General features: G+C 51.3%; 2 protein-coding genes across 3 annotated transcripts; both read right to left on the reverse strand.

Annotated features, from left to right (window-relative positions):
• Positions 1-11: 11 nt before the first annotated feature.
• Positions 12-20647, reverse strand: LOC130534074 (protein mono-ADP-ribosyltransferase PARP4-like). 2 transcript variants are annotated; one of them, XR_008952792.1, is made up of 34 exons: positions 20582-20647; positions 20033-20160; positions 19745-19922; positions 19403-19514; positions 19201-19279; positions 19032-19136; positions 18748-18906; positions 18527-18664; positions 18295-18459; positions 18049-18200; positions 17839-17970; positions 17673-17771; positions 17416-17599; positions 17203-17344; positions 16952-17088; positions 16719-16850; positions 16565-16651; positions 16322-16486; positions 16137-16183; positions 15986-16067; positions 15770-15907; positions 15005-15194; positions 14765-14835; positions 14263-14450; positions 14069-14168; positions 13816-13986; positions 13579-13659; positions 13423-13503; positions 13249-13344; positions 11979-13180; positions 1293-1353; positions 1097-1197; positions 869-1001; positions 12-786 (listed from the first exon to the last, which is right to left on the reverse strand). XR_008952792.1 is itself a non-coding variant. In XM_057047952.1 (33 exons), exons 2-33 carry the CDS (start codon positions 20156-20158, stop codon positions 11190-11192), a joined length of 5259 nt encoding a protein of 1752 aa, XP_056903932.1. In that variant the 5' UTR covers positions 20159-20160; positions 20582-20647; the 3' UTR covers positions 10249-11189. The 2 variants fall into 2 exon arrangements, 1 of the variants encoding a protein (XP_056903932.1); XM_057047952.1 differs by lacking the exons at positions 12-786; positions 869-1001; positions 1097-1197; positions 1293-1353 and adding exons at positions 10249-11397; positions 11477-11609; positions 11705-11807 and having other exon boundaries at positions 11903-13180.
• Positions 6453-7088, reverse strand: LOC130534141 (protein mono-ADP-ribosyltransferase PARP4-like). The gene is made up of 3 exons (XM_057048072.1): positions 6956-7088; positions 6741-6877; positions 6453-6588 (listed from the first exon to the last, which is right to left on the reverse strand). Exons 1-3 carry the CDS (start codon positions 7007-7009, stop codon positions 6507-6509), a joined length of 273 nt encoding a protein of 90 aa, XP_056904052.1. The 5' UTR covers positions 7010-7088; the 3' UTR covers positions 6453-6506.
• Positions 20648-25650: the final 5003 nt, after the last annotated feature.

A 25650-nucleotide genomic window follows, 5' to 3' on the forward strand; every position in this document is an offset into this window, starting at 1 on the left:
GAGAACCAGTGTTGGAGAACATGGCCGCTTTAATCAAGCCAGAATGAAGCTTCGCAGAGATGAACAATCCCAGAGGAGAAAACAACAACGCTCACAGAAATATTTTCAACTTATTCTTTAGGCGCAGCGACAAAAATGATGATAAATGAAGAGCTGGGTAATAAAACACGTGAGGAGGCTAAAAAAACATCCTTGGATACAAGCTGAGTCATTATTTTAAAAGATTTGCCAAAGCTGCTTATAAACCATGTGTAAAATAAGGTTAAAAAAGTAAAACAGGTGGGATAAAAGTGTTGATGCTTTACTGGGAACGACGCCATGGACCTCGGAACTCTGCAAACTTGTGGATTTAGATGGAAAGAATGCTTTTTAAATCTTATAATGCCAGGATTTAAAATTCACGCCGATATATTTAAAAACCAAACGGTGCCATGTTGCTCTGGACCACCAGGGGGCGGCAGAGATACTTTGGCTCCAGATATTTGGAGTAGTAGATGATTACCAAGAAATAACGCAAGCGAGGGTTTTATGTTTAAAGAGTCGATCAGAACCATGACTCTGGTGTACTGGTGTCCTCCTGCTGCCTCAGGAGGCCAGTAAAGGGACTGGGCTCAGACGCAGTTTCAGCTGGTTGAGAGGGGAGAAATGGTGGGTGACGCCAGCAGCTGACGGGTGGACGACTCGCAGCTCCGACCAAACTCCAGGCGGCTGCAGATGCAGAGATACTGCCGGTCAGCCCAGCAAACCCAGTCCACCGCTCTCTTCACCTGCTTCCAGCGCGCGCTCCTGCAACAACAAGTCACATGGTACAAAGGGGCGTTAGCTCCGAAGGCTCACGGCGCCGCTGTGTTCCAGTTTTCATTCTGACCTGTGCCGAGAGGACTCGACCAGGGAGAAGAGGGTCCGGAGCAGCGTGCCCTCTTCCAGCTTCTCCACCCTCATCATCTGCAGAACCAGGAGAGTCGCCACGAGCCTCAGGATGTCAGCACGGGCCCTCGACCCTGCAGGACACACAGCACACGGGGGCGGTTTCAACACCACTGGGCGGAACCAAAGTACCACCATCAAAGTACCAGCAGAGTCCAGCGGTTCTCACCCAGGGAATCGATGCCTTTGCTCTTCAGGAAAACGACCAAAAAGGTCAGTGTTGAAATTTAGGAGTGTTCCCAGTTCGGGGGTTAATTCCCAGTAGCCATCCTGCAGCCCAGAGAGCGTGGAGGCGTCAGGAACAACGAAGGAAAGAAACAGCCGGCTTTTGCTTTTAAAGTGGATACTACTTGGGTTTTTCATACCAAATGCTGCATCTGGAAGATCTTTACCCAGTCCACCACCCCCTCAGACACCCCCCCAGACCTGAAATGACGGCGTCTGTCAATGTCAGCTTTTCTTACACTTATAAACACGAGCGGCTGTTTGGGAACTCACCGAATGGCTCCATCACATGGGAACGGCTGAGCTCTCAACCTTTTCTTGGCAGCGTAGAGCGCGTGTCGGGTAGCAGAGGAACCTTCAAGTCTGTGATCTCGTAAAGGCTCACCAGGGCATTTATGCTTGAGCAGAGGTGCTGCAGAAGAATCCTCAGAGGTCATACGTTCATAAGAATAGAACATGGCCTGTTGTTGTTCCATCCTTATTAGTGATTCTCTTTTCCTCCTCCCAAATGGTTGACCTCCAGATCTCAGCAGAGGAGGAGGAGGAGGAGAGGAAACTGCACATGCTCTCAAACTGCCTAGTATGACATCAACATCAGCAACAGGAGGAAGGAGGAGCACCACGGAATGGAGCAGCAGCAGCAGGAGGGGGAGGTGGAGGGATGCAAAATTAAAAGAGCACCGGGAACAGGAGGAAGAGGAGCATCAACAGGAGGAAGAGCACCAGCATGAGGAGGAAGAGGAGGAGCACGGAATGGAGGAGAAGCAGGAGGGGGAGGAGGAGCACCACGGAATGAGGAGGAGCAGCAGGAGGAGGGGGAGGAGGAGCAACAGGAGGAAGAGCACCAGTAAGTAACCCAGTAAACATCGTCACGCACAGCGGTTTTTACCGCGGTGGCGCGACGAGGTCTGAAAGGACCCGTGCAGACCTGAGACCGCAGGCGAAGAGGCGGCGGTGCTGCACGCCGTCCCTGAGCAGCTGCAGGGTCAGAAAGGACAGTTGCTTAGAGTGTTCAGATTTAAAATCGCCAGGAAGGCACTGGTGGCGATGGCTCCATGCAAAATCCTCCATTGGAGGTCACCAGTCCTCTTCTTGAGAGGAGGCTTGTAGAGAGTCCTCCACTGAGGACTCTGTCCCCCCAGCCTGTCCTTCCATACTGTCACCTCTCTGTTTTTCAGTTTGTCTTTGTTGAGTGCCTTCACAATGTTGGCGTATGAAATCCTCCTGTCCATGCTGTGAAGGGATCCTGAGCCACAGCCATCCAGGAGAGGACTCCCGAGGTCCAGGAGGTCCGGGTGCAGGTGGAGTTCAGGAGGGAAATCGTCCATGGGGTCAGTCTCAGCCTCTCCTCTCCCGTGAAGGAGGAGGAGACCCTTCTCCTTTGTCGACAGTCTGTGTTTCCAGAGGCCCAAGCTCCTCTGGATCAGTCGGACCGACCGGACCCCCAGCGCCGAGCTCACAGCCTGGGCATCGGTTAGCTCTGGTCCCGCTGCCGCCACCAGCTGCTCCAGTGTCACCATCCTCATTCGGATCAGGGCCTCCTTCAGCCCAGGGGTGGCACTGCTGCAGACGTCCAGTCTGCCACCACAGACTAACGGCTCCTTTAAAAGCCAGTGCAGAGAGTCACCCCCACCCCAGTTGCCGACAGCAAGGGCTTCGCTCTTTCCCCAGTTTACCCTCGCCGCCGACACCATGGAAAACCTGTCCGTTATGCGATTTAAAATGTTGATGTCCTGCTGATCTCTAGTAAAAACAATGACATCGTCAGCATAAGCAGATAAAACCAAGTTTCCAGTAAAACCCGATAAAACCAAACCCTGAACATTTGCACGTATTTTGATCAGGAGGGGTTCCAGGGAGAGCGCATAGAGCATCCCCGACAGGGCGCAGCCCTGACGGACACCTCTATTCACCCTAAAAGGAGCACACAAGCCACCGTTGAACTTCAGGACACTCTCAATGTCACGATACAAGACCTTGATCATGGCTATCAGAACAGCGCTGAACCCAAACCTCTCCATGGTTCTCCACAGAAAGCTGTGTTCAACACGGTCGAAGGCCTTTTCTTGGTCTAAGGAAAGGAGACCAACCTGCGTTCCCAATGAACTGGAGACTTCCAAAATGTCCCGAATGAGGTGGATGCTATCCACCATTGACCTGCCGGGCACACAGTACGTCTGGTCCCGGTGGATGACGTGTTCCATGGCCTCCCTCAGCCGGGTGGCCAAGGCTTGGAGAGGATTTTGTAGTCCGAGCAGAGCAGGGAAACAGCGCCAGTTCTCGATGTCCTGCAGGTTCCCCTTCTTTGGTAGGAGGGCAATTACTGCCGTCCTGCAGGACAGCGGCAGGGAGCCAGAGTGAAGACTTTCATTGAGGACGTCCAGGAGGTCTTGCCCCACGATGCTCCAGAATGCCTTGTAGAAGTCCACCCCCAGTCCGTCGATGCCCGGAGCCTTCAGGCTCTGCATGCTCTGAAGAGCAGCATACACCTCCGGGACAGACAGGGGGCGTTCCAGCTGACCATTGGCCTCTTCTGGCACCTGGGGCAGTCCAGAGCAGTATTCCTCGAACAGTTCATTGTTCTCCTTATACTCACTCCTGAACAATGAGGAGTAAAAGTCCACCGCCCTCCTCCGGATCTGCTCCGGCTCCATCAGCTCCAGTCCTTCCTCCGATAGTAGGGAGTGGATGACCCTGCTCTGCCCACGCTTCCTCTCCAGGCCAAAGAAGAATGTCGAGGGGGTATCCATCTCTGCGATGTCTTGGATCCGGGACCGCACTAGCGCACCTTGTACCTTAGTGTCTAGCAGGTTGGCCAAGGCCATCTTTTTGGTCTTGAGGGCCTCCAAACACCCTCGATCTCCTCTGGACTCACAAAACTGCTCCAGTTCCACAATCTCGGTCTCCAGAGCTTTGACGATTGATCTGGTGATGTAGCGGGTGACACTGAGAGTGTGCTGCTGACACAACAACCTGATCTGAACTTTGCCATGGTCCCACCACTGTCTTAGACTGGTAAAATCCTTCTTCCTCTGCCTAAAACCAGCCCAAAAGTAACTAAAAGCCTCCTTAAAACCTCTGTCGGCAGTCAGAGTTGAATTAAAATGCCAGTAGGCGCTTTTAGGGCGAATGTCCCTAACTAGCACGCAGCCTAAAAGCAAAGAGTGATCTGTAAAACCCACTGGTAAAATATCACACTTTTTAAAAGTACTAAAATGGTGTTTACAACAGTAAAAGCGGTCGAGGCGAGCCAAAGAGATGGTGTCGTCTCTGATGTGGGACCATGTGAACTGTCTGTGGCTCGCATGCATCCTTCTCCACACGTCCACCAGACCATGGGAGCGGACCAGCTGCCTCAGAACCTGCTGGGAAACTGGATGCGGTTCTATGTGATTTCGATCTAAAACGTGATCTTCTGTACAATTAAAATCCCCCCCTAAAATCAACAAATCAGACGAGCTAAGATAGTTTAAAACGTTGTTGATTTTCTCTAAAAAGAGCTTCCTCTCTGCACCATTGTTGGGAGCATAAATATTAATAAAAACAACCGTGAGGTGACTAAAAGCAGCTTTAACTAAAAGGCAGCGTCCCTGAACGACGTGCTCCACTGTGACAGCAACTGGGTTAAAAGACCTGGAGAAGAGGATGCCCACCCCTGCACTGACCGTAGTGCTGTGGCTTAAACCCCCCCCCCCCACTCTCTCCTCCAGTCGGTCTCATTGCTGTCACTGCTGTGGGTCTCTTGTAAAAATAAAACATCTATTCTTTTGCTCTTAGCCGTTTCATATGCTTTGGCCCTCTTTCTTGTTTCTCTAGCCCCATTAATATTTAAACTTCCCACCTTAAAATTATTCATTAAAAAGTGAGGGGTCTAAAACTACGGTCTAGGATGGCTATTAAAACACTAAAAAAGGCGCCACACTGAACAAAACCTCAATTACACAACTCTCTTTTAACTTTTAAAATCAATTTTCTTAATCTAAAAACTTCCTGGTCAGTAAAATCTGACTCCAGTTTATTTCTAAGATGATGTCTGACAGATGTGTAAAATAACTGTTTCTTGGGGAAGTACTGTTCATCTTTAACCCCTTTTAAGTTTTTTGTTTCCGCGTGGAAACTCTTAATCATTTTTGCTGTGTATGGGCTTCATCGAAGGTTCCGGATTTCTGTGTGTGTGAGAGCTCGCTCTCATCAGACACACATTCTTCCCCATCACTGCTCTCAGCGAGCTCAGGTTTCCAGAATACTCTTTTCCCGGGCAACCAACTGGCCTTCGCGCCCACCTCCGCCAGTTCATCTTTCCTTTTTGGGCGTTTTTGTGGAACAAGAGTCCACGCAGCCTCCTGTTCCATCAACTCAACACCGTCATGCACCTGTCCCTCACCACCTTCACCTACCTGTCCCTCGCCACCTTCACCTACCTGTCCCTCGCCACCTTCACCAACCTGTCTCTCACCACCTTCACCAACCTGTCTCTCACCACCTTCACTTACCTGAGCCACCACACCCACCAGTGCACCATCAGGCTCACTCACCTGACCCTCACTCACCACCTTCTCACCTGCCTTCTCCTGTCCACATCTCCCGATACTCTCCTCTGGTCCTGCCGCAGTGGCCCCCCCGGGTCCGCCCGGACTCCCGCCCTTCGGAACCGACCGGCACCGAGCCGGCCCGGCCCGGACAGGCTCTAATTAAATGACCCTCCTCACCACAGCCGAAGCACTTCATGATGGAGGAGGACGCGTATAACATGTAATCAAATTCTTCCACCTTAATGTGGAAGCGCACGTTCAGCTCCTCCGCCCGATTATTTAATATCATATAAAGTTGTCTCCTATGAGACACGACGTGCTTTAGCAATGGGGACTTGCACTCCGACAGAACCTTCCTTATAGGCGAGGCAATCTTCCCGAACCTGGCGAGTTCCCTGGCCAGGAACTCATCGCTGATGAAGGGGGGTACGTTGGACAGGGTGATCCGGGTGGAGGGCTGCGTCAGCGGCAGCACCGCCTCGAATCTCCCGCCAACGCTGATCCCCGTCTCCACCAGCCGGTTCGCCTGCTCCACCTTGTCCACAAACAACAACACCGCCCCGTTCATTCGGGCGGCCGACTTCATGGACCCATGTCCGATTTTCTCCCCCACAGCGAGGGCTACCTCCTCCACGGTATACAGAGACGCGGTCCCCACCTTAACGCCATGTCTCCGCGTTAACCGGGAGAGATCCCCGCTCCCGGCGTCAGACGCCAACCAGCCAGACAAACCTGGCTGATTCCACCTGACACAAACCTCAAACCCCCAACAAAACACACAAAAAACACCACCAACAACTAACCAACCTAATAAACCAACAATTAACCGAACAACATAGGCCGAAACCTCGCAAAAGTTTGAAAAATTCTCAGAACGAGAACGCTCTCAGCTCCACGCGCTCCACTGAGAGAGAGACAGACAGACAGAGAGAGACAGAGACAGATAGAGACAGAGACAGAGAGAAGGAGAGAGAGACAGAGACAGACATGGAGAAAGAGAGTAGGTGCTTTAACAAAACAAGAACCACGGTGGAGGTGAAAGGTGCCCACACTGACCTGGCTCTCCTTCTCTGGGTGTTTTGCCCCCACATCCTGGGCAGGTGGACCTCTGCCAGATGGATGGACAGCTGGAACCGTTCTGGACCCAGGACTTGTCCAGGCAGGACGCTCACCACTGCTTTACAGTCGGTCCTCTGAAGGATCAGAGCAACAATGTGGTCTCAGTGGAACCTCCGTCTGCAACAGGCTCGTCCATGAAGGGATCCAGTTACCTTGATCTTCACGCGGTGAGTGATGCAGCCCAGGCTGCTGATCTGGTTGGGCATCTGCACCGACGCGTCCAGGCTGAACTCTCTAAAAACCACCAGCTTGTTTCATGCGGGGAGCGTGTCGCGCCGGACTCCCGAGTCCCAGCAGTCCAGGGGGACTGCGTCTGGTGTGGGGACTCGCCGATGGACCTGGGACGGGCGGACGCTGCCTCCCGATCCCCCTGCGGTCCAGGAGGACTGTTCCTGTTGTCAATGCTCCTGTTCCAGTGTTCCTGTTGTCCTGGAGGGCCGTTCCTGTTCCGTGTCTCCTGGAGGACCGCTCCTGCCCCCTTGCAGTCTAGGAGGACTGCCTCTGCCCTCAGTGTCTCGGGGTTAAGTAAACACATTCTTCTCTGATGACCTCATAACACAGTATAGCAAAACAAATGGCCTAGAGTCCAGTTATTTTCAAAGAGGAAAGTAGGAGTTTAGCCTCATGGAGCACGTTAGAAGATCAATCGGGAGCCGGAGCACATCCTCGTTAGACGTTGCTTATACAGGAAAAAAACAGGACATCTATCACAAGCTGATGACAAAAGAGCAGGAAACATATGGAACAGGTGTGAGATGGCGCTAAGCTAGCTGAAGAATAAATTGAGATTTGTTACACGAGATATCGTTCCAGTTTGCTTCCCAGGTTGTGTCAGCGATGCGCAAGTGTGCACAGTCCTCTTCGCCCCATGTTGGGTCGTTGTTCCCATTGTCCGGCTGATTTTCATGCCAGTACCTGTAGAGCAGGAGGAAAGTGACGTTTCAAGGTTTCATCTCATTTGATAGGAAATACTGATGTGGGTCTCCCTCTGTGGGTGCTAGCATGTTTTCCACATCAGCCAGGAACTGACAGATACAGATACAGCACGTAAATAACAAAACCTTCCTTCAGTGAAAGGAGGGGAAGGACTGAAGCTAAAGAGTGCTCAGATGACTAAAGCTGAAGGTTTTACTCGTAAATCAACACTTTTTTCCCTCCTCTCTCCCTTCTCAGGAGCGGTCCTCCCCATCTCGAGGTTTCTCCGTATAAAACCCTCGTCATACAGGAGCTCGGGAAGCTTCCCCACAGGTTGTGGCGACGGTGCAGACGGACAGAGGACACACACTCACGCAGCCTGTCCAGCTCCTCTGTCCTGTTGGCCAGGCTGGCGTTCAGCAGGGCTCTCTCCTTGGACACCTGAAGAAACTCGCCAGCACAGGTGAGGAGGCGCTCAGACAGGTAGGTTCTGGTGGCGGCGAGTTCAGACAGGTTGGTTCTGATGGCGGCGAGTTCAGACAGGTTGGTTCTGGTGGCGGCGAGTTCAGACAGGTTGGTTCTGATGGCGGCGAGTTCGGTAGTCGAGAGGTGAACTGAGAGCAGAGAGCAGAGCGCACACACACACACACCCGCACTTATGGAAGGTGCTGTAACAGGGCGGGGACGTTGTTAAACCACAGCTTCACAACAGCCAGGACACTACAAGAACAGCAAAACCACCATTTTACAGAAAAAGACGTTGGACTGAAACAGAATTCTAGCTGAAGTGACCTTTTGCTCATCCATTCAGCAGTAAAGAAGCACCTCGATGCCTCCTGCTGGCTGGTTGCAGCGCCACACTGAGAACCTCCCCCGAGAACTGTTCTGCTTACGTCCAAAAAGTTTGCTGAATTTATTTTTTAAGGTAAAAGCCTGTGAAAGCGGACGGGAACCAGACTCACGGAGGACGCCGACGACCACCAGTCCGGTCAGCAGAGCCAGACTCAGCAGGCCCAGACAGGGAAGAAGGTACCAGCTCAGGCTGCTCTCGGAGCTCCGGGAGCCTGAAGGCAGACAAGATCAGAGGAAAGACAACAGTGGTTCAGGCCTCCGTCAGGCTGCCCCGGCTCACCTTGGCGGGGCGCAGGAGGGTCCGGCTGCACCGATTTGAGATTGTTGATGTTGCTGTAAATCTCTTCCATGGCTGAGCGGCCGCTTCACCTCTGAACAGCTGCACGACAGCATCTGAGGAAGTCGTCGACTTGAAATACCACAGAAACACCCACCGTCGACCACCCACGTGAAGCTGTGAAGGAGGCGCTGCAGCCTCTCTCACAGTCTAAAAACTCAGTGGTCAAATGTTCAGGAAGAGACGTGAGAACCAGTGTTGGAGAACATGGCCGCTTTAATCAAGTCAGAATGAAGCTTCGCAGAGATGAACAATCCCAGAGGAGAAAACAACAACGCTCACAGAAATATTTTCAACTTATTCTTTAGGCGCAGCGACAAAAATGATGATAAATGAAGAGCTGGGTAGTAAAACACGTGAGGAGGCTAAAAAACATCCTTGGATACAAGTCATTATTTTAAAAGATTTGCCAAAGCTGCTTATAAACCATGTGTAAAATAAGGTTAAAAAAGTAAAACAGGTGGGATAAAAGTGTTGATGCTTTACTGGGAACGACGCCATGGACCTCGGAACTCTGCAAACTTGTGGATTTAGATGGAAAGAATGCTTTTTAAATCCTATAATGCCAGGATTTAAAATTCACGCCGATATATTTAAAAACCAAACGGTGCCATGTTGCTCTAGACCACCAGGGGGCGGCAGAGATACTTTGGCTCCAGATATTTGGAGTACAGTGATCCCTCGTTTATCGCGGGAGTTGCGTTCCAAAAATAACACGCGAAAAGTGAAATCCGTGAAGTAGTCAGCTTTATTTTTTTTAATTATTTTACAATGCAATACTGTACTATAGAATGAAACCAAAAATCAAAACCTGTTTTAAAGCCCAAAATTTGTTTAAAACAATAATTTTAATATAGTAATACAAGGTTGGAAACATTGGGCCAGATTCACCAATATGTTCTTAAGAATCTTCTAAGATTCTCTCTTAAGTTGTTATTAAGAAGTTTTTTAAGAAAACCCCACGTCGGATTCATCAACGCGTTCGTAAGCCCCAGAATTGTTCGCAGCTGTGTTCTTAGATTGATGAATGCCATCTGTTCGTAAGTTGAAAGCGCGTGCCAGGTGAGTCTAATTAACATACGATTAGCATAAGTCACCGCCCACTAATGCCCATAAAAGGAACTGCAGCAGGACCCTGTAGACAGAGCAAAAAGCAGCCAAATGCCCAAAGCCAAATGCCCAAAGCTTGCCTCTCCACGCCTGATTTCTGACGCTGTGTTGAACAATCAAGAAAGGATGGCTAACACGCTTGATAAAATTGCCTCAACCCTGATGACTATAGCCAACACGCTTAAAGAAATCAACGAGAATGTAAAAAAAATAAACGTGTAAAAGCTGTGCTCGGATTGTGACAATAATGCATTTTATTCACAAACGGGCAATTAATCGCGCTCGAACGTGAACCGCGTGCCTGCAGTCTGGCCCCATCATTGCGTCAGGACGCACATCCTCACGGGGTTGTGGCTCTGTGTCCAAACACATCCAGCGCCCCTTTAACATGCCGATGGTGCGTTCAATGGTGGAGCGACTGCGCGCATGCATCTGATTGAATAAAACTCCTGTGGAGTCTGAGGGTTGGTCAGTGGTGTCAACAACCAGGGAGCCAGGGCATATCCTCGATCCCCTAATAAAATAAATCAAGATAAAATCAAATAAAAAGACAGTTTTGGCATGGTTTCCAATTTGGTTGATTAATGTTAAGTCATTGGCACATTTACGTAATTTTAAAATTCTCCGTAAATCACCAAAAATAGGAAATAAACAAATAAATAAATATGACAGAATTATCATTGTAATATTGAATTTTATTGAACTGCACAAGAGAAGAAAACACAACCATGCCAACATGTCGGCACTGAAATGTGCGCAAGAGTACTCCTGAGTGTTCGTAGGATTTGTTCTTACCTACGAATAAATCCAGGATAAGAAGAAATTGGTGAATGCCACAATCTTCGTCAACTGTTCGTAAGTGGGACTTAAGAACAAATTTGTTCGTAAGAACGCTTCGTGAATCTGGCCCATTGTTATGGGTAGTTGTTGGCGCTCTTTCTGAGCAAGAAGATTTTTATAAACGGATATGCCAACTTTCGATTATATTTGAGAACTGCAATGAACGACTCGCAAAAAAAATCCGTGAAGCAGCGAAGCCGCGAAAGATGAAACGCGATATAGCGAGGGATCACTGTAGTAGATGATTACCAAGAAATGGCACAAGCAAGGGTTTTATGTTTAAAGAGTCGATCAGAACCATGACTCTGGTGTACTGGTGTCCTCCTGCTGCCTCAGGAGGCCAGTAAAGGGACTGGGCTCAGACGCAGTTCCAGCTGGTTGAGAGGGGAGGAATGGTGGGTGACGTCGAAGCCCAGCAGCTGACGGGTGGACGACTCCCAGCTCCGACCAAACTCCAGGCGGCTGCAGATGCAGGGATACTGCCGGTCAGCCCAGCAAACCCAGTCCACCGCTCTCTTCACCTGCTTCCAGCGCGCGCTCCTGCAACAAGTCACATGGTACAAAGGGGCGTTAGCTCCGAAGGCTCACGGCGCCGCTGTGTTCCAGTTTTCATTCTGACCTGTGCCGAGAGGACTCGACCAGGGAGAAGAGGGTCCGGAGCAGCGTGCCCTCTTCCAGCTTCTCCACCCTCATCATCTGCAGAACCAGGAGAGTCGCCACGAGCCTCAGGATGTCAGCACGGGCCCTCGACCCTGCAGGACACACAGCACACGGGGGCGGTTTCAACACCACTGGGCGGAACCAAAGTACCACCATCAAAGTACCAGCAGAGTCCAGCGGTTCTCACCCAGGGAATCGATGCCTTTGCTCTTCAGGAAAACGTTGGCAAAAAGGTCAGCGTTGAAATTTAGGAGTGTTCCCAGTTCGGGGGTTAATTCCCAGTAGCCATCCTGCAGCCCAGAGAGCGTGGAGGCGTCAGGAACAACGAAGGAAAGAAACAGCCGGCTTTTGCTTTTAAAGTGGATGATACTCGGGTTTTTCATACCAAATGCTGCATCTGGAAGATCTTTACCCAGTCCACCACCCCCTCAGACACCCCCCCAGACCTGAAATGATGGCACCGAATGGCTCGATCACGTGGGAACGGCTGAGCTCTCAACCTTTTCTTGGCAGCGTGGAGCGTGTATCGGGTAGCAGAGGAACCTTCAAGTCTGCGATCTCGTAAAGGCTCACCAGGGCATTTATGCTTGAGCAGAGGTGCTGCAGAAGAATCCTCAGAGGTCATAGATTCATAAGAATAGAACATGGCCTGTTGTTGTTCCATCCTTATTGGTGATCCGCTTTTCCTCCTCCCAAATGGTTGACCTCCAGATCTCAGCAGAGGAGGAGGAGAAGGAGGAGGAGAGGAAACTGCTCTTGCTCTCAAACTGCCTAGTATGACATCAACATCAGCAACAGGAGGAAGAGGAGCACCACGGAATGGAGCAGCAGCAGCAGGAGGGGGAGGTGGAGGGGGTGCAAAATTAAAAAGAGCACCAGGAACAGGAGGAAGAGGAGCATCAACAGGAAGAAGAGGAGCACCACGGAATGGAGGAGCAGCAGGAGGAAGAGCACCAGCAAGAGAAGGAAGAGGAGCACCACGGAATGGAGGAGCAGCAGCAGGATGGGGAGGTGGAGGGGGTGCAAAATCAAAAAGAGCACCTTGAACAGGAGGAAGAGGAGCATCAACAGGAGGAAGAGCACCAGCATGAGGAGGAAGAGGAGGAGCACGGATTGGAGCAGCAGCAGGAGGGGGAGGAGGAGGAGTGGAAACTGTCTTTGCTATAAAACTGTCTAGCATGGTATCAGAAAAAAGAGGAAGAGAAGCACCAACAGGATGCTCAGTTTCCAAACACAGACTAAAATCTCGACGCCGACGAGCACGGATAAGGGGAGAAGCCAAAGAAGCACATTCAAATTGTAACCTGCGAGAAATAGGAGGGTGGGGAGCACCAGGAGGAGGTGGTGGAGGAGCAGAAGATGCAGTTGGAGAATGTTGGATGGCTCCAAAACCAGCAAAACCAGTTTCACTTTCAAAGTCAAAATCATCCATCAGGAAATTGGCGTCAAAATCAAAGCCACCACCACACTGAATGGAACAATCAATTGTCAGGCCCATGAGGAGCTCTGATGAGTCCACTTCATATACAGCTCCCTCCACCTCCTCTTCTTCCTGGCCTGCAGCAGTCTGAGGAGAGCTCCAGCTGATATATGGCAGAAAATCCACATCTTCCTCTGCAATCAGCTTTGGAATATCCGTGAAGCCTTCTTCCTGGGCTGAGCCCTAACAAAAGAAGACAGAACATTGGGTGCGAGAAACCCCAGCGGGTCTACTGAGCGCAGATTACAGACCCTTTCCTCGATGGCCACGAAGCTGGTGAACTGACTCAGGATGGAAAACTCTTTGCTCAAGCCGACGATAAACTCCCTCAGCTCCGCTTTCTTTCCCTGGGGGGAAAGAGGGAAGTTAAACTCCTCGGGATCTCAGGCGGGCTTTCTGAACCGGGACGTCTGGCCTTTGCCCACCTCGTGTTGGGCTTCGTCCGCGTCCAGGTTTCCATCTTCGTAGTCCTGGATGACGGCTCTGGCCGTCAGCTTGTGCAGGAACTGGACACACAAACAGATGAAGAGGGTGTTTTTCCGTTAGTGACCAAAGGGGGGCGCTGAAGGGCGGCGGCTCACCGTGCCCCTGGTCTTCTGCAGCTCGCTGGTGGACACCATGGTCTGGAGCTCTTTACCACTCAGGTTTCCACAGAGGGTGGCCTGCAGAATATAGCAGATGATGAATGGAAGTGAAAGGGGCACCTTCTCCTGAGGAATTCAGGACTTCCGGGCTAATATTAACGGCTAAATGTTGGAATTCTGCCTGGGAGCCACCTGAGGGCGTCGCGGTGTCCTCATTAAAACAAACCTACACACCTGAGTGCAGTGTGGCACGAAGCCGTAGACCAGGGTGTGGCAGTCGCTGAACAGAGCGTGCAGCTGCTGGGGGGCTTGGACAGGAGGGGGCGCCGTGGGGCTGAACTGCTGCCACTTTACCGACACCGAGCTGCAGCCGGGAGCTGCCATTCGCTTCACCTGCCGCGCCGCCTGTCGCCAAAGGAGAGGCGTGTGAACGCGATGGCGGGGGATGAGGATGTGCGAGGGCGGCACCTAAAGGGGGCCGGCTCACCTTTTCGGTCCAGGTGTGTTTAGTTTTTGTGTCGAAGAATTCGAAGGCTCCGCCCCCGGCCTGGGCCAGCGCCCTCAGCATGTGGCGATTGGCTGTCGGACTGAGAGAACAAACACAAGAGCCCGGTAAACATCGTCACGCACAGCGGTTTTTACCGCGGTGGCGCGACGAGGTCCGAAAGGACCCGTGCAGACCTGAGACCGCAGGCGAAGAGGCGGCTGTGCTGCACGCCGTCCCGGAGCAGCTGCAGGGTCAGCTCGGGGTTCTGGATGTGACCGTCAGACAGCAGCAGCAGGTTTCTGATGCCCCGGGAAGGAGGCAGCAGGCCGAGGGCCCGCAGGGGCCGCCACAGCTCGGTGCTGCCCCCTACTGGAGTGAAGCGCTGGTGAGAGGAAGAGAGGCGTCACGGTGCTGCCTTCAAGGACGTCAAAATACCTCAGCAGAACTTTCACACAGTAAAGAGCGGCACAAAACAGCTCAGCCTTGTCACACTGAGGTTCTGCATGAATGTCAGAAGGAAAATGTGAGGAACTGTTCAACATTTGGGTGGAAAAATGTTTGTTTTTGGGAGATTTCCTGCGTTCCTTTTATCGTCTGTGCAGTTTTTTAGCTGACGTGGGGCTTGTGATTGGGGTGAAAAGCTTTAAGTCTGCAGCTCAGAGTAAGATTGGCTGTGAAAAATAAAGCATAACTTACTTTGATGAAGCTCTTGGCTTCTTCATAAACGTCACCGAGCGGCTGCGCTGTCAGAAAAGCTTCAGAATGATCTGATGGATAAAATCAAGGGAAAGGAAGAAAAATACGACCTCGATCAAGCAAGATTTATTCCATTTTAATAAGAGGCGACACTATAAAACTACCAGACAGTCCGACGTCCTGACTTGAACTTCCTGTTGTCCTCAGAACATTAGAACAAACAGAACAGATCAAACTGACCTGTGCCAAATAAAATAATGTTGACTTTGAGGTCGCGGTGGAGGGCCTTGAGGACCCGCAGGGCGATTTCCTGGACCGCTTGGAGGACGTCTCCCATGGACTCAGATGTGTCCAGCAGGAGGACCACTTCGTTGGACGACGGTGACCCGGAGCTGATGTCAAAGTCTGGGTAGAAAACCAACATGCAGGCCTGGAGGGGAGACAGAGAGACAGAGACAGAGACAGAGAGAAGGAGAGAGACAGAGAGAAGGAGACAGAGAGAAGGAGAGAGAGACAGAGACAGAGAGAAGGAGACAGAGACAGACATGGAGAGAGACAGACAGACATGGAGAGAGACAGAGACAGACATGGAGAGAGACATGGAGAGAGACATGGAGAGAGGAGACAGAGACAGATAGAGACAGACATGGAGAGAGAGACAGAGAGAGACAGATAGAAGGAGAGAGACAGAGAGAAGGAGACAGAGACAGAGAGAGACAGACATGGAGAGAGAGACAGAGAGAGACAGAGACAGACATGGAGAGAAAGACAGAGACAGACATGGAGAGAGAGACAGAGAGAAGGAGAGAGAGACAGAAAGCGACAGACAGAGAGAAGGAGAGAGAGACAGAGACAGATAGAGACAGACATGGAGAGAGAGACAGAGACAGATAGAGACAGACATGGAGAGAGAGACAGAGAGAGACAGAGACAGACATGGAGAAAGAGAGTAGGTGCTTTAACAAAACAAGAACCACGGTGGAGGTGAGAGGTGCCCACACTGACCTGGCTCTCCTTCTCTGGGTGTTTCTCCACCCACATCCTGGGCAGGTGGACCTCAGCCAGACGGACGGACAGCTGGAACCCTTCTGGACCCAGGACCTGTCCAGGCAGGACGCTCACCACTGCTTTACAGTCGGTCCTCTGAAGGATCAGAGCAACAACGTGGTCTCAGTGGAACCTCCGTCTGCAACAGGCTCGTCCATGAAGGGATCCAGTTACCTTGATCTTCACGCGGTGAGTGATGCAGCCCAGGCTGCTGATCTGGTTGGGCATCTGCACCGACGCGTCCAGGCTGAACTCTCTAAAAACCACCAGCTTGTTTAACTGGGCAACAAAACTGGCGCTGAAACATCCGACGGGCCGAGCTCACCTTGAACCTGCCGCGTCGTCGGCCACGCACACCTTCTCCATCGTCACCTGGCGGCGGATGGAGAACACGTAAAACCTTCTGCTAACATTCAAAAAATGGATCCAAAACCAGGGAAAAGAGATGCGATGGGTCACCCAACGGGACTTCCTGTCCAGACTGAGGACATTCCACCGGCCGTCTCTCACCTGTGTGGTCTGGTTGAGCGCCGCGCTCTCCTGCCAGGGCGCCACGCTCCCCGGCAGAGAGAAGAGGACGCTCCCGTCCTTGACCATCAGCTCGGACACAAAGGTCACCTTGATGAGGACGCTCGCGGCGGGCGGCAGGTTGCCGACGCTGATGGTGAACACGTCCTGCGGAGAGACAAAATAGAGCCATGACCAGAAGAGGAAGCGGTTGGTGAGGCGCTGGCGTGTGGAGGGCGTTCGTACAGGAGCGTCCTGGTCCATCAGGTAGGCCCCGTGGCCTCTCTCCACGGCCTGCCTGTACTCTCTGCGAGCCGCCTCTTTCTCCTTCACCTGTGGTCCAAACACACGTCAGAGAGCTGCTCCTCGCTGCGGCCACGGCAGCGGGAACCGCCCGTACCTGCCCCACCACGTGCTTCCCGTTGATGAAAGCCTCAAATCCACAAACTGCCGCCGAGTCACTCAGCGGGAACACGTACTTGGCCTCGATGGGAACCGGCCTGTCATTGGTGTATTTTTGGAAAACGATGACCTGAAAGAAGAGTCAGACCAGACACGAGTCAGATCCGAGTCAGGTTTAAGTTTACCACCCCTCTTGGCGATTTAACTGCCCCTACTGGGCTCTCCAAGCACCTGACACAGCAGATCCATCAGTTTGCACTTGACGTGGACGGCCTGCAGAGGGATCTGCTGACCGGAGCTGTCCAACAGCCCGGACTTCACGTCCTCCAGAGGGTCTTTGACGACCTCCACGTCCTCCGAGCGCAGCTCTGGACAGACAGACACACGATTGCTGTTAGCAGAGCATCCCTTGCTAACCCCAGGTGTGATAAATAACCTGGTAGAAAAAGACCTGGGTTGTTCTACGGGGGTGCAGTTCTCACCTTGAACAGTAGAGGGCAGACAGGGCTCAGCAGTGGTGCTGATGGTGGGGCTGAACTCCTTCAGCCGGTCCCCCTCCATGCAGAACTGGACCACGTACTTCAGCCTCACCTGGTCTGGACTGTACACCACGTACTCATCATCCTGCAGCAGAAGGAACGTGTGACTACAACGCACGGCCGTAAACCTGCGCACGAGCGCGCCAACGCTCCCACCTCAAACTCAGAGGGAGCGGCGGGGGTGCCGCGAACGCCATGCACGCTGTGGAATCCCTGCGGGGCCTCGGTCAGGGTCGGGTCTCTCTGAGAGACGTCCTTGCACTGTCCCAGCGCCACATCACACACCAGGAGCAGCCGCGAGCCGTCGGTGGCGCTGGGCTGCGAGTACTTCAAACTGGTGCTGCGGGGGCACAGAGCCAGCCTTAATCAGGAGGGTAGTAGTAGTGGGGAAATACCCCAGACGGACTACTGACCTAAAGGCGTCGCTGAAGTAGATCCCACTGCCCAGGTTGCCCACGTCGGTCCTCTTTATCCCATGATGCTCCACACCCACGCGAGGCATCAGGAGACCACTGTAGCATCGGGACAGTAAGAAGCTGCTTTTCCTCGAGGGGTTCTGGGTGATTTCGGGGAACTCACCGGGACAGAAGTCCCACGAAGTTGCTGGGCTTGGATGAGTGGAGGAGGGGCTTGACGTTCCCCACGTCGGCCTTGAAGGTCTGAAGCTCCACGCCGCGGCAGACGCGCAGGACCTGCTGGATCTGGACCTGGCTGCGGGGCAGAGAAAAGCAAGAGCGCGCTCTGGTATCGGAGCCGAGCGGGTTCGACGTTCAGGGGACGCTAGGCTACCTGTGCCGCAGCTGAGCCGCCACGTCCAGGAACTCCGAGCTGTCCGCGGGAACGGCCTCGACGCTGCAGCGGAGGGCGCGGTACTTCCCCAGGCAGGAAGGAGCGGCGCTCCTCAGAGTCATCTCGCTCACGTTCAGGACGTCCCTGATTAACTGAACAACAGCCAGGGTCAAAGCTGCGCCCCCTGCTGGGCAGCCACAGCGCCCCCTGCTGGGCAGCCACAGCGCCCCCTGTGTTCAGGGCTACCTGACAGACGTCCAGCTTCTGAGACACCGACTGGAGACCCTCGGACCGATGCTCCCTGAAGGGCATCAGGGCTTGAGCCTCCTCCAGGAGGGACGCGGCCTCTTTGAGCGCCGTCTCCCGCAGCTTCCTGTGAGCCTGGAGCAGCAACCCTTCCGCCCTGCTCACCTGCGGGAAACAGGATTAGGAGGTCGTCGCGGCGACCGACGGGCTCTAACTGAGGAGCGGCGCTTACGTCGTTGAGGCTGAGCTTCTCCACCGGCACCGCGAGGATGTCGCCGAGGCGACCGGTGGCCTCCGCCCACAGCAGCTCGACGAAGGCCCCCACTTCCTGCGTCAAGGTCCCGGCGTTCAGCTTCTCCTCCAGCAGCAGCTGCCGGTCAAACGGAGCAGATACGCGCCCATCAGCAGCCGACCGGCACATTTGGACACAGCGGGGGCTAATGAGCAGCAAACCTGCCGGAGGGGGGCAGAGCCCAGGTCCTGAGCCTGGGCAGAGCCGCTCCGTCTCTGCTGCAGCCCGGTCTGGATCAGGGCCTCTCTCAGGTACGTGTAGACCTCCAGCGCCTCCTCTGAGGTGGCCAGAAAGACCAGCGTGTCTTTGGCTGCAGCCTCCTGTCGGCACAGAGACTCATTTGGGGCAAAAGGGGCTTTTCACGCCTCTGAAGATCCTTCTGAAGCTCAACTGGGAGCACATTGCCACGACAACATGAGGGGCGTTACTACAGAAAGGGCCAAACCTCGGCTCCCGCTTCGTCCTTCCAGTACCGGGCCACGCGGTACGTCCGCCCCCCCTCCTCCCTGAGGCTCTGCAGCTCCAGCACGCACCAGGAGCTGCTGTTGGGCTGCAGATTGGGATGTTTAAGAACCGGCAGCGTCAGCAGGAGTGAAAACACGTGGCGGCTTTACCTTCTCAAAGATGGAGTACTTGGCCACTTGGAAATGGTCTGGAAAGGGCGGAAGGTCAGAATCATCTCCGCTATAAACTCTGTCAAACAGAATAAATCATGAATTCAATCTCGGATTTCTCAGGAATCAGAGGCAGAAAAACCGGGAAGGTTGACGTTCCTGGTCCCCGCGGCCAGACCAAGACCAGGGCGAGGAGCCACACCTGAACTTTCCCAGAACATCTCCGCTCTGTTCCCACGTGGTTGGTGCCGGACTCCTCCCCACCACGGGCGTCACCGGGTCCCGGCGCGGTTCTGCGTCCGCTTTGACCGGCGCTGAAACACACAGAAGTGTTGAATGAGGTGGCGGCGACACTGTTAACACAGGGCCACTGCTCAGGAGGGTGAAACCTGACGGGGCAAACGCAGGTCGACACACCTGGAGCCCAAACAGAACCTTTTATCAGACAGAACCGAACCTGCCCAGGCTGAATTCCTCCGTCTACCCTGCGAATCCTACAGATAAACAGCCAAGAACGGGCCGAGATCTAAGGTTAAAAGGTTACTTTTGGTGACAGGGGGAGAGGAGGCGTCCAGCCTGTATCCGTCCACGGGGAGAAGAACGCCGCTCTGCAGGCAGCTGGAAACGTAATCCACCCCCACCACCGGCGTCTGGTACTTCTGGATGCTGCGCAGCCTGTTGGTGCTCAGGCTGGACACGTCGCTGGCCAGGATCAGAGAGCACTGTGGGAAAAGTGGGCAGAACTCACAAGCCGGGCTCCGATATCTGATATCTATCCGATCCGACCACATATTTGTCTGAGGAGGCGCGAAGACAAGCTGTGACCTCTGACCTGCTTATTGACCACAAAGCAAATGTTGCCTCCGTTGTCTGTAATGGCTGATTTCAAACTTCTCTTCTCCTTGATGGACAAAGTTTTCAGTTCCACCAGCACGGAGCAGTTTTTAAACACGCCCATGACTGTGAACACACACACACACACACACACACACACACACACACACACACACACACACACACACACACTTTTCCTGTCATTTATACCCGGCCATGGCGATGACGTCAGCAACATTAAAATCGTCCAAAAATAAAAAAAGTAAAATGAGACGAACATTAACTGTGTCTGCATCAATGTCGCGGGACAGAATATACATATATAACATAACATACATATCAAAGAGAAAAAAAACTAAAACCTGTCGTTCCTAGAACAACTCTTAAAACGCAATAAGTCAAATAAAAGCTTCTCGCTGTGTCATTTTAAGTGTAAACGCAGACAAAAGTGCATCACTGTCGCACTGGGTTTCAAAGATAAACACTCACAAGTTGAGACTTGTCTTATTTTACAAAATATCGCTGGAAGTTAATAAATTATGCTCACCTGAAACCTCCAAACACTGGGGAAGTCACAGGTAAAGCGCTTAAGGCTGTCACGAGGCTTTGTTATCATAAAAGACGGTTCCGGTCTTTTTCAAAATAAATGTCTATTTGAAAGACTCGACCCTTTCATTTCAACATGGAGCCAGTTTCTGTCTACAATTATTTTGAAAGAAATCCTCAACCGGAAGTATGCGGAAATGTTCGTTATTTTAGTTTGACGGAATCCGGAAGTGTTTAACTTCCTGGAATATAGGAAACCCCATGACCGATCCGGAGGAACAACAGTGACCTCTAGTGGGGAGAGTTTAGTACTGCAACACAAAGAATCGCGAAAAGTTGAAAGTTTGTCTTTTACGACTATAAATCCTCAAAAAACAGCAGTTAAGCAGCATTTTTTTTTTTTTTTTTACAAATTATTATTTGATGTTGATACTGGAAAGAATTAAATTCAATAAAGGGAAATAAATTATTTTTAAATCAAAGACATGTTTTGTGTCCGACCGCTGTGTGTCCCCCTGATGAGCAACACAGGAGCTCCCCAGGGAATTGTGCTCTCCCCCCCTTCCTGTTCACCACCTACACAGCTGACTTCCAGTACCACTCTGAGACATCTCACCTCCAGAAGCACTCGGATGACCCAGTCATAGTCGGGTGTGTGGAGAATGGACAGGAGGATGAATACAGGGACCTTGTGGAGCGTTTTGTCAGGTGGAGCAGGGAGAACCTTCTGCAGCTCAATGTGACCAAGATGAAGGAGATGGTGGTGGATTTCAGAAAAAGCAAGTCCCCACCCTCCCCAGTCTGCATTAGTGGGAAAGATGTGGAAATAGTCTCATCTTACAGGTTCCTGGGTGTCCAGCTGGACAATAAACTGGAGTGGTCCATAAACACCGATGCTGTTTACAAGAAGGCCATGAGCAGACTCTATTTCCTCAGGAGACTCAGGTCCTTCAGTGTTTGCAGCAGGATGCTCCACATGTTCTACCAGTCTGTCATGGCTAGCACCATCTTCTTTGCTGCAGTGTGCTGGGGTGCAGGCATTAAAGCTAAGGATGCTAACAGACTCAACAAACTCATTAAAAGGCAGGGTCTGTTGTTGGCTGTAATCTTGCAAACTTGGACGAGGTGGTGAGGGACAGGATGGTGTTGAAACTGCGGACAATCATGGACAATATCCCCCCCCCCCCCCCCCCCCATAACACAGTGGACAAACTGAGGAGCAGCTTCAGCAGCAGACTCCTGCAGCCTCGCTGCTCTAAGGAACGCTACAGGAAGTCATTCCTGCCGTCCGCCATCAGACTGTATAACTCATCCTAATCCAGCCAATAACAATAACTGTGTCATGTTTATTTCTATTTTATTCTATATTTATGTATATATGCTTATAATGGTTATAATATTTATATATATATATGCTTATAATGGTTATAATATTTATATATATATGCTTATAACGTTCTAATCTTATTTGTATTTATTCATTCTGTTTCTATACTTTGTAAATACAAAACCGAGTCTACAGTTATATTAATCCACGTTAGGCTGCTACTACAATTCAGTTTCCCTACGGGGATGAATAAAGTAAATCTTGAATCTTGAATCTTGAATGTTTTAAGAGTCCAGGATTTTCCAATCACAACGCTAACTTGGCTGTCCAGACGTTTACTCCAGATATTTCTAATCAAAGCAAATGTTGTTTCATTGAATCAGACGAATGCTTTATTACCTATGGAGGTGATTTGGTGGACAGATGGTGGTTTTGGCTCGACATCTGCTGCTGCAGAACAACCGAGTCAGCATTAGAGCTCTCAACAAATCGGCACCGAGCAGATTTAAAACAAGAAAATCAAGAATAAGAAAAACAAACTCATCGACATCAGCCCTTAATGTGTCCAGAATTGGGAAATTCCATTTTTTGGAGGAGGTAAAGCTCCAGCTGGGACAGAAATAAAGTTCATGAAAGGAGGCTGGAGGTCTGTGGTGGTCTGAGGCGATGCGTCGTCAGGACGACGGCAGAGTGGAGCCTAATTGGCCGTTTCTAACATAATCGCTGCGGCCCCAAACACATTTGTCTGCTGAAATCAGCTAAAAACTGCATGGACAAACCAGCCAAGTGCAACAGCAGCATGGATGCACAGATGCTAATCAGTGCTAACGTGCTGCGGGCCTCACGTGCGCGGGCGTGTGTGTGTGGAGGAAACTGCGTCCGTGCACGGTCTATGAGAGCAGATGCTGCCAGGATATAAGAGATTTCTACCACACAGAGTTACGTGGGCGACGACACCTCCCATGAACACGCATTTACTGCAGCTTCTGCAGGCGCTAGCAGACGATTACGGGCTAACGGATCATGAGAAGCACTCATGAAATATACATAATGGCCTTTGATGTATGGCCATTAAACATTATGTATGTTCATATGAATTAGTGGTATAAAACATATCAAACGCAGCTCGGACTGGCAGCAGCGGGGCCTCGACCATCAACCTCCCGCCTTCCCAGAGAAGCTAACTGGTGAAGCGAGTTAAAGTTTCCCTTCTGCAGCTTAATCCTGGATAAACCTCTGAAAATGTTACGGCTGCTCTTGTCCCCCCCCCAGATTCCTGCAGATTAACGCGACCATAATCATCCGCCAGCATTGAGCCAGATGTTGGACATAAACGCAGCTGTTGGAGCCTCGATGGCGCCGAAGCGGCCGGATCCTCAACCAGTAAGTGGAAGCTCGACTTGGATCTGATTGAGAGCATCAGTGTTGACTAATGCCTGATGTTTCCTCAGCTGGGGGCTGTTTTCCACCACCCCAGCACCCGTTCTTTCATCCCCTCCATGTCACCCGTGTTCGGTGGCTCAGAGCTGGAGGAGCTTTCCCGGTAGAAGTGTCCCGGTGTCGTCGGGAGCTGCTCTGAGACCTGCGTGAGGCACCTGTCACATCTGAATATCAAAGCTGAGCAGAGCAGCTTCCACCTCTGGAAATAAAGCCCCAGTTTCTGAGTTTCTCTGCACTTGTGGGGACTTTCAGTGAGGAACCATCCTGGGTCCTGATGCTGGTTCCTCAGGCTGGGTACAGAAATGGGATTTCACAGGTAAAGGCTTCCTGGAAACACAGAAAAGGTGAGAACAGCCCTCAGGGGGGGTTTCTGCAGGACAAATGTTCACATTTATTTCTTGGCCTTTCGGCGTTTGTGCTCGGGTCCATTAAAACACATCAGATGGTGAACAATCGGTGTTCCTGATGTTTGTTCCCATTAATGTCCCACAAACCTGCCGCTCACGATTAAAGAACAAATAACCACAAACAGGCGACATTTAAATGCTTTGACAGAATCCTGATGAGGTTTTGACCGCTCAGGTTCTAATTTTCTCTGTTTAGTCTTTTTAATGCAATAATACAGAAACATTGCAAACATCTCCACACAAAAGATTAAACCGACCATAAATTATGTTCGATAACATTTGGATCCCATCAACATGCAATATATAAGGCAGATATTGTTCCTATCAGGTAGAAATAGGAACAATAAAGCGACCAAAAAGCTGAATTAGGTCCTTTGTTATTTTCGGAGTGCTGCAGTGATCCGGGTGGCCAGCAGGGGGCGCTCCAGTCATGCCCAGAGCTGGGTGGGGGCTGATCTTCCTCCCTCTGCTGGAGTCACTATTTACTCCGATGCTCGTCATCACCTCACAGCTGCCCTCCCGACTGAGTCCATCCATATAAGTAAAAGAAGGACAACACATTAATGCCCTCACCCTCTCACCTTTCACCCTCTCACCTTCACCCTCTCACCTTTCACCCTCTCACCCTCTCACCTTTCACCCTCTCACCCACTCATTCCTTTCTCATATCCTCCACCTCCTTCATTTTTTTTACAAAAACTGCAATTGCCTGATCTCTTCATCCCCTCATCTAATTATCTTTGTTCTATTAATAATCTGGATGATGGATGGATGGATGGATGGATGGATGATGGAGGAACGGATGATGGATGTATGGGTGGATGTATGATGGATGGATGGATGATGGATGATGGAGGATGGATGATGGATGTATGTATGATGGATGGATGGATGGATGGATGATGGATGGATGGATGAACGGATGTATGGATGGATGATGATGGATGGATGGATGGATGGATGGATGGATGGAGGATGGATGGATGGATGGATGATGGAGGATGGATGATGGATGGATGGATGATGGATGGATGATGGATGTATGGATGATGGATGGAGGATGGATGATGGATGGATGATGGATGGATGATGGATGGATGATGGATGGATGATGGATGGATAGATGATGGATGGATGATGGATGTATGGATGATGGATGGATGATGGATGTATGGATGATGGATGGATGTATGGATGATGGATGGATGATGGATGTATGGATGATGATGGATGATGGATGATGGATGATGGATGGATGGATGATGGATGATGGATGTGTCCTTGTTGTCCCTCATCATGCCTTAGTTGAACTTGATTGGGAGAATCAGAGGTGCTAGAATGTGTGTGTATGTGTGTGTGTATGTGTGTGTATGTGTGTGTGTGTGTGCGTGTATGTGTGTGTGTGTATGTGTGGTGTATGTGTGTGTGTGTATGTGGTGTGTGTGTGTGTGGGGGGTTCTTTAGTGACAGTCTGAGGTTAATGTCACACGACTGGAAATCTATGGTGCTGGTGGGGGCCTGTAGGGTGGTGGATGACAGCGGCTGCCCCAATATTAATGCAACACACACACACACACACACGCACACACACACACACACACACACACACACACTTACTTCTATCCCTGTGAGGACTAGACGTATTACACTTCCCAGCTCCTTTCCCTAACAGTCCAAATAACCCCCTGACCCCCTGACCCCCTGACCCCTGACCTAAACGCAAACCTTAAAAACATGTGTCCTCACTTTGTTAGTATAATAAATATTTTGGTATTCAATGTGTAATATCTACAAGAGCAAACACACAAACACACACAAACGCACACACACACACCACACACACACACACGCAGGTGGGCACAGTGTGAGCGTGCAGAAGCCCCTAAAGGAGGCAGC

Source organism: Takifugu flavidus, chromosome 1 (assembly GCF_003711565.1).
Source record: "Takifugu flavidus isolate HTHZ2018 chromosome 1, ASM371156v2, whole genome shotgun sequence".
NCBI lineage: Eukaryota > Metazoa > Chordata > Actinopteri > Tetraodontiformes > Tetraodontidae > Takifugu > Takifugu flavidus.